General features: G+C 59.9%; 1 protein-coding gene across 1 annotated transcript in view; it reads right to left on the reverse strand.

The window, feature by feature from the left end:
• ARHGAP44 (Rho GTPase activating protein 44) overlaps window positions 1-8,187 on the reverse strand; it is a 10,996-nt gene extending 2,809 nt beyond the window's left edge. Inside the window, exons 1-14 of the mRNA XM_015645273.2 lie at window positions 8,078-8,187; window positions 7,713-7,789; window positions 6,945-7,062; window positions 6,278-6,346; window positions 6,125-6,206; window positions 5,145-5,272; window positions 4,828-4,939; window positions 3,909-3,990; window positions 3,513-3,593; window positions 3,320-3,433; window positions 2,864-2,955; window positions 2,459-2,639; window positions 1,851-1,868; window positions 1,373-1,594 (exon numbers count right to left, since the gene is read on the reverse strand). Of these exons, the coding sequence (XP_015500759.2) occupies window positions 1,373-1,594; window positions 1,851-1,868; window positions 2,459-2,639; window positions 2,864-2,955; window positions 3,320-3,433; window positions 3,513-3,593; window positions 3,909-3,990; window positions 4,828-4,939; window positions 5,145-5,272; window positions 6,125-6,206; window positions 6,278-6,346; window positions 6,945-7,062; window positions 7,713-7,789; window positions 8,078-8,185 (1,484 nt within the window). The 5' untranslated portion in view covers window positions 8,186-8,187. The remainder of the gene's footprint in view (window positions 1-1,372; window positions 1,595-1,850; window positions 1,869-2,458; window positions 2,640-2,863; window positions 2,956-3,319; window positions 3,434-3,512; window positions 3,594-3,908; window positions 3,991-4,827; window positions 4,940-5,144; window positions 5,273-6,124; window positions 6,207-6,277; window positions 6,347-6,944; window positions 7,063-7,712; window positions 7,790-8,077) is intronic.
• Window positions 8,188-8,259: the final 72 nt, after the last annotated feature.

Consider the following 8,259-nt stretch of genomic DNA (forward strand, 5'->3'; position numbering starts at 1 on the left):
AAAAGGAAAAGGAAAAGGAAAAGGAAAAGGAAAAGGAAAAGGAAAAGGAAAAGGAAAAGGAAAAGGAAAAGGAAAAGGAAAAGGAAAAGGAAAAGGAAAGTTTAAAGCATAAAAAGGCAAATAAAAAAATAAAAGTAAAATTAAAGTGAAATTAAATTAAAATAAATGAAAAATAAAAATAAACCAATGAAAAGCAAAGAGCAAACATTTGAAGAATTAGAAATAAAATTAAAACAAAAAAATACGAAATAATTAAATAATAAAGGCAAATGTGAAATCAACAAAGCAAAGTCAAAAATCATGACAAATATGATTTAAAAGTAAAACAAAAATAAACTCCAAAATCAAGTAAAAGGAAGCCATAAAAGATGAGCCAAAGCAATAAAAAAGAAAATTGAAAATAAACAGCAGAAGAAGAAGAAGAGGGAGAGCCGTGAGCTCCTTCCCGCACCCAGTGCTCCGCACCCCGTGTCCCCCTCCCGCCGCCCCCGGGGTTCCTCAGCCCCCGCCGCTGGGGCCCCCCCGGCCTGCGGGGCCGCGGTTCCCTCGGGGGGCCGGGCGGGGGTCCCGGGGCAGGGGGCGCGGAGGGGAGGCAGAGCCGGGCCCGGGGAGGGGGACAGTGCCACGGGGAGCAGCGAGGCAGCGGGGGAGCTGCGGCCAGAGCGGGCACCGGGGGCTCGGGGGGTCCCCGGGCCGGGGGGCGCTGGGGCCGCCGCTGCGCCAGGCAGCTGCCGGGTCAGCCCTGCTGCAAAGGTACAGAAGCACCGTGAAAACCGGCAGAGCTAACACAAGAACCGGGGGAAATTCATCAAAGAGCAGCAGCGTTGGCGGTCAGGGGCAGCGGCGCGGGAGCCCCGCGGTGCCGAATCCCCGGGCACGACCCTCCGGGGGCAGCCCCTCCCCAAGTGCGAGCACCCCGGCCCGGCTCTGCTGCTCTTTTGGGGCAGAAAAGAGGGATTTAGGCGCCTTCTCCCACATGAGCAAAGTCGGACTCAGACCCTGGGCAGACGAAGGTCTCAGAAGGCGCTGGGCTCCCTGAGGGCTTTCACTGCACCTTCCTGCAGCACCTCCAGCCCAAATTCCACCACAGCCCAGTGAGACCCGGGCAAGGAAAATCCCAGAAGTCAGCACGGTTCTCATGGGAATGGCAGGATGGGGATGCGGTGGTGGCTGCGGGGATGCCGAGCATCCTCTCCTGCTGCCCGCAGGTCTCTGCTCCTCTCCCGAGGATGCTGAGCATCCTCTCCTGCTGCCCGCAGGTCTCTGCTCCTCTCCCGAGGATGCTGAGCATCCTCTCCTGCACCGTGAGGCTGTTTCCTGCTGGCATCACTCGCGGATGCCCGGCTTGGACACGGGCTGCCGGTGGCCTTACCTTGTCCGCTCGGCTGCCGGGGGGAAGCCGAAGCTGGTGGGAGGCGGGGAGGGCGTTGCTGAAATCTCCGGCGACTGCTCGGGAATGGGCGAGTGGGGCGTGGGGGGGAGCTCGGCGGGCGGGGCCGGGGGCTGCCCGGCCGGGGGGGCCGAGGTCGCCTTGCGCCCCGCTGAGGTGCCTCGGCGAGCCACCCACGAGGTGTCCATCACCCTGACGCCCATGCTGGGGACACAGAGACGGAGGTCAGCACCCGCCCGGTGGGAGGGCACTGACAGCACCCCCTCGCCACTCCTTCGGGGTCCCTAAAAATGCCTCTTACGCCGGGAAACCGCTGGGAATGAAACTACAGGACAATAGGGCAGGGGTGGCAGCTTGGGATGGGTTTGTGTCACCCACTGGCCTCCTCTCCCTCCCCAAGAACCAGCAGGCACCAGCAGCCTCCCAGCAGCCTCCCAGCAGCCTGCAGAGGATACGGTACCTTTGGATTTTCCTAAGGCTGCATGGGCAGAAAAAAACGATTATTAATGTGAAACCCCCCCCCCCCCCCAAAACTGGACAGTGCACAGGGAGAGAGGTCACTGCTGGGCAAAGGAGCTGTGAGGCTGAGTGGCTTCGAGAGTAGGGGCAGGGGGGGCTGAGCAGGGACCAGGCTATGCTTGGGCTATTTTCTGGAAATGGGGACATTTTTAGGATGGGCAGAGTCCTGGGGTGTTTTCTGGAGCCCACCTGGCTGTTTGAGGTCCCTGTGAGGTGTCATGGAGAGGGGACATGCAGAGGCTGGGAATTGGGAGCTTTCCCCCAGAGCAAATCCTGCAGACCTTGAGGGCACCAGGACACCTGTCTCTGGCATGGCACAGCCCCAGTGTCACCCCGTGGGCAGTGGGCTGGGGGCAGGCATGGAGCCCTGGGTTCACCTGAGCACCCCCAAGAGCCTGGCATGGAGAGCAGAGGGTACCTCCACCCTGGGACCACGCAACCTCCAGCAGCTCAGTTCCACCCCAAGGTGATGCTGAGAGTTGTCTGCTGCCCTGGACAGTGTCAAAGCCAGCCCTCCCTCTCCCCAGCCCTGATGGGCAGCATTCCTACCCATCCTTCTTGTAGAACTCCAGCATCATGTTGTCAGTGGCCACACTGAGGGGCCGCCGGGCCTGGTCGTGCTGCCGGCGCTCGCCGTGGTCCATGTCCGGCGAGGGCATGGAGCTGTAGTTGGCGTTGTGGTTCACGTGCAGGGGGCTGCCGTAGTTCCCAGTCACATTGAACTCGATGTCTGGGGTGACAGAGGATGTTGGGGGGGTGTCCTCAGGGAGGGGAGGACTGGAGGTGTTGGCACTGCAGAGAAGCTCAGGGGAGTGCTGTGCTGAGCCTGGCCAGAGCCCTGCCTGAGCTCCAGCAAGCAGAGGGGGCTGGCAAAGCCAAACCTGGGAGCTCGGAGCCCCCTCCCCAGGAGGTGCCAGGAAGCCCAGCTGTCCCGGGGCCGCGGGCACACCCTACCTCCCGGGAAGAACCAGTCTGCGTGCTGGATGAGCGGCTCAATGATGCCCACGATCTGCAGTGACAACGTCGTCATCATCTCTGTCATGTTCCTGCAGGGGGGCGGCAGCTCAGCAACCCAGCAGGATTCCCAGCAGGATTCCCAGCAGGATTCCCAGCAGGATTCCCAGCAGGGTTCCCAGCAGGGTTCCCAGGAGGGTTCCCAGGAGGGTTCCCAGGAGGGTTCCCAGGAGGGTTCCCAGGAGGTTCCCAGCAGGATTCCCAGCAGGGTTCCCAGCAGGGTTCCCAGGAGGATTCCCAGCAGGATTCCCAGCAGGATTCCCAGGAGGGTTCCCAGCAGGGTTCCCAGCAGGATTCCCAGCAGGATTCCCAGCAGGGTTCCCAGCAGGGTTCCCAGCAGGGTTCCCAGCAGGGTTCCCAGCAGGATCTGCCCCTCAGCCCTCAGCCAGTGCTCACCCCTCCGCCTGTGGCCACAGCAGGTTGGGCCCCAGCACGATGGCCACGTTGCTCGGGGTCATTTTGTTCATATCCTGGTACTCGGTCAGCTTGGCCAGGAATTTAATCACATACCTGAAAGCAGATCCCAAATGGTCAGTGCATGGGTCACAGCCTCTGTGTGCCCTCCTCGTCCTGCTGGCCCCAGGCTCACCTGATGTTGTTGTAGTTGGCTTTGGGCAGCTTCTCACAGGCATTCCAGAGAGCCTGCAGCCGTTTCTCCTGTTCTGGGATGCTGCAGGGAGGTGGGAGAGGACGTTATTCCCCATTCCCACCCTGCCCTGGGGCTGTGGTCCCTGCCAGCCCCACCCCTGCAGACCCTGCGAGACCCTCAGGCTGACACCAATATTATCTAAGTAAAAGAAGCCCCAAAACCTGTCCCAGGGAGAAGGAAACCATTTGGATGCTGGACCTTTCACCACTCCACGGCTTCCAGAGCCCAGAGGAAACATTCCAAATGTTGTGAACTGTGCCAGAACAGCCCCAAACCACAGAGACCTGGGCTGTCCCAGCCATGCCACAGAGGAAAGGGGGGATGTCCCAGACTCACTTGGAGGCCTGGATCCACTCCTCGTACAGCTCAAACGTCATGAGGGGCTCGGGCAGCTCCCGCAGGTAGGACTTGAGGGCTCCTGTGGCACACAGGGGACACAGGGATTGGCACTGCGGGTGGCACCAGCTGTTGGGCACCAAGAGGTTTTGCTCCTGGGTGCTGGGATTCACATCCCCCCAGAGCACCTGCTGGGCTCACTGACTTGGAGCAGCCTGTGGCACCCCTGACCCCCAGCACCCACCTTGTCACCCCCCAGTCCCTCTTAGCACCTTCCCAGTTCCCTCCCCCAGGTGTTTTCCCAGGTCTCCATTGCCCGTTTTTGCCTGGGACATTCCCAGCTCCCTGTGCTGGGACAGGCTCCCATTGGGAAGGGAGGGTTCAACCCTGTGCCTGCCAGAGCCCCCATTCCCAGAGGGAGCAGGGACACCATGGGGACCCAGCCAGTGCTCCAGAGCACTGGGATCTGTGCTTGGGGAGGCAAATCTCCCCAGAAGAGGTGAGAGAAGATGGGAAGTTTGATGTTAACATGAATCTTCCCAACCAGTCCCTGCTCCTGCAGAGACCCCCTAATCAGTGTCACCCTCATTAGCATCACCCTTATTAGTGTGACTGGATGATGGTTGTATCCCTGTTTTCTTCATCTCCAGCCTGGCCACGTCCCCGTGGATGGCAGTAACTCCCTGGGGCTGCCACTGTCCCCAGGTTGTGTCACCTGCTCACTCATTGAGGGGACACCCTGCCCCATCAGCCAGGCCATTAATTAATGACAAAATTAACCGAACAAAATCAGATCCAGCATCGACCCCTGGACTGCACCACTGGTTCCTGGTCTCTATTTGGACTTGGTGCCACTGATCCCCCTAAGGATGCCCTTGCAGGGTGCCTGGAAGGGCCACCCCACCCTGAGGAGCCCCACCTGCAATGGCATGGGGGTCAGCTGAGTACTCCTGCACGTCCACCACGCAGCAGTCCAGGGCAGCCTTGAGCTTCTTCAGCTTGGAGGCCGAGGGAGCCACCCGGAAGAGACCCTGGGTAGAGGACACGGAGAGTGCTGGACAAGGCTTGGGGCTGGAGATGTCCCTGGAGCCCCCCAGTTCCTCACCCTGGCCCTGGGGACACCTGTGGGCCTCTTCCATCACACCCAGCAAGGGTGGGACGTGGGATCCACCTCCTGCATCCCCCTTCCAGCAGAGACCCTCCTGTTCCTGTATCCTCCTTCCAGCAGGGACCCACCTCCTCCTGCATCCCGCATTCCAGCAGCATGGTCACACAGGCCTCCACGGGGAAGGCGATCTCCCGCCCGCTGACAGCCAGGTGCTCCTCCAGGGGCTTCCCAAAGGAGGGCTTCTCCATCCACGCCTCTGTGATGGGCAGAGGGGGCAGAGGAGAGGGAGGGTGGTGCCAGGCCCAGCAGCCCCTCCCCAAAAGGCCCTTGGGTCACAGTTTTGGCAGCAGAATACTTGGTATGGGTGTTGTTAGGAGAACAGGACCCTGCACCTCTGGCCTGGGCAGCTTGGGAAGTGCTTTTGAAAGTGTAATCCAAACAAAATATTTTCCAGCCATCACAGGATTTCAAAGGAGTTGGATGACATTTTCCAGTAGGCAAGCCTTTGCAAAATTCTCCTCCTCTTCCATCATGGTTTAAGGCAGGAATATTTTGTGGGATAGAGAGAAAATCCCTCCTTGCCCTGCTGCAGTGACAGCAGCACCAGGAGCCCTGGCCAGGGAAGGAGCTGCTTTTGGGGACGTTGCCTGGGGCTCACCCCAGCCTTGACCTCCCAGCCCAGAGCCTCTGGATGCTGCAGCCCCAGAGAGATCTCCCAAGCCCCCCCTAATCCCAGACTGGTTTGGGTTGGAAGGGACCCCAAAGTCCACCCAGTGTCACCCCTGTCATGAGCAGGGACACCTTCCACTGTCCCGGGCTGCTCCACGTCCTGGCCTTGGGCACTTCCAGGGATCCAGGGGCAGCCACAGCTGCTCTGGTCACCTGTGTCAGGGTCTGCCCACCCTCACCATGCTAGGACAGGTTTCTCCCTCTCTGTGCAGATGGATCCTGCCCCCCAGCCAAGCGGGATGGGATCTCCTCCCGCCGGGACAGGTGGGATGCAGACAGGACATGCAAAGGGAGGGTGTTCAGCTGTCCCTGCCCTGTCACAGAGCCTGGCCCAGGCCCTCGGTGTGTGTGGGAGCGGGACAGACCTGTGGGCACTCACCCTGCTGGGCTTTGATCTGTGGCAGGAAGTTCTGCAGGAGCGCCAGGGATTTGCGGTGGTACTCGGCCTGCACCTCGATCAGCTGCGGGGACACGGCACCGGGGTCACTGCACTGCCGCCCACAGCACAGCCCTGCGTGCAGCTGCCACTTACAGTTTGAAAATAGTTTGCATAGTCGACTTCTTTGGCCACAAAATTGTACATATCAGCCGAGAGCTGGTCCTGCGGGGGGCAGAGGATCCGTCACCGTCCCTCCCCTGCTGCCCTGGAGCCACCACCCCGGCCCTTCCCGAGGCACCAGGAGGAGCAGCGGGAGCCAGAGGGGGCACAGGGTTAAGGTTAGTGTGTCAGGGGAGGTTCAGGAGACCCCCACCCCCCCCACCGCAGCCTAAGCAGGGTCCAGGTCCCCCCAAATGCACAAAGAAAGGAGATTGGGCTCCCTTTTGTCCATTGGAAAGGGGATGAAAGTCCCGCTTAGCGCTTGAAAATGACAGGAATAAACCCAGCACAGAGAAGTTGGAGAAGTGTCCCTAACAGTGCCAGGGCTGGATGTTCTCAGGGCTGAGCTCTGCCAGGACAAGTTTCCAGGGAATGGGAGCCCTCCCAGTTCTGTGGGATGTGGAGGATGGGGACAGAGCAACTGGGGATTTCCAGCTTGGCTGGGGAGCATCACTCAGAGCCCCTGTGCTGTGTCTGGGTACCAGAGGAGGGGCAGCCCAGGCAGGGGGGAAGGAGGATGCAGAGCAGGGTGAGAGGAGAGGCTGCAGCTTTCCCCAGTCAGGGAGCACACAGACCCCCGAGCCAGGAGCAGCCCCAGTACCCTGCAGATCTCCACTCTGTTGGCTGCCTCCTCCATCTCCTCCCTTAGAGCATCGGCCTTGGCGCCCGAGGGTTGCAGGTTGCTGGCCAGCCCCGAGGACTTCACCGACTGCTGCCACCTGTGGGAGGGACAGGGACGGTCAGAGCATGGACCACATCCCTGCAGGGCCACCACGGTCCCCAGCGGGCACGGAGATGATCCCAGCTGGGATTTAGCACCCACTCCCAACCCCATCCCCACAGCGCTGCACAGACCAGGCTCCAGGGATGGAATTCTCTTCAGCAGGGTAAGAAGCCATATCCAGTGGTGGGAAGAGAGAGGAAGGGGATGGGAGAGCCTGGACATGATGCTGGGGACTGTGGACACCTCTCAGACCTCTCCCAGGACGTGCTGGAGTAGGGACTTGGAAAACTCAAGGGCTTCCAAGTCATCCCAGCTCCCCTCGGTGCAACTACAGGGGCAGGAGCACCTGGCTCTTTGCATCAGAACTCACCAAGACAGGGAAAAAAGTACAAAATAACCCTTTCTGCCAGAAAAAAAATACACTTTTGCTGCAGAGGGCAGGCAAGGAAAAGGAATCCATGTGTTCTGCAGACAGGAGCAGATATTGTGGCTCATTGCAGAGCTTGACTCGAGGCCCAGAGACACAGCCAGGATTCCTTGTCCCAAGGGAACTGCGGTGCCAGGGGCCCAGGAGCTGCTCTCCTGGGAGCTACCTACGGCCTGGGAAAGTTTATTTCTTATAAAGCACTTGGAGGCACTTCTTACCTCGTCCTGGAGGAGTCCATGTCCAGCACGAGCTTCGCTAAGTGCTTCCTCTGCTTTTGGATATTTGGGATTTCCACCTGCAGCAGCACATGGAAGAGGAGGAGGTGGTGAACACCCCTGGAGAGGTGGCCAGCAATGGGTCACATACTGGGGCAAGCTGGCTGGGTAAGGATGCAGCTCCTTAATTTAACACCCTCAGGAAGATGGCCCAGCTGATCCCTCCCACGTGTCCCACCTGGAACGTGCCACACCTCACCAGCCCCAGCCCCAGAACCTGAGAGCAGCGGCCTTGGGGGATCCAAAGCTCCCGGAGAAGGCAGGCTGCATGGGGGCAGGAGAAAGGACGTGGCAGGACCCCGGCTCACCTCAGCCAGCACAAAGAGCGGCTCAATGACGTCCCTCTCCACCTGCAGCTCAAAGTGGATGAGCTCCTGCGCCAGTTTGTCCTCAGCCTCCCCGCACAGCCGCAGCATCTTCCTGCAGGGCCAGGCGTGAGGGGCTGTGCCAGGCGGGGCTGCCCCGCACCCACAGAGCCAGGGCACCCTGC

This window comes from Parus major, chromosome 18 (genome assembly GCF_001522545.3).
Source record: "Parus major isolate Abel chromosome 18, Parus_major1.1, whole genome shotgun sequence".
In the NCBI taxonomy this organism is placed as follows: domain Eukaryota; kingdom Metazoa; phylum Chordata; class Aves; order Passeriformes; family Paridae; genus Parus; species Parus major.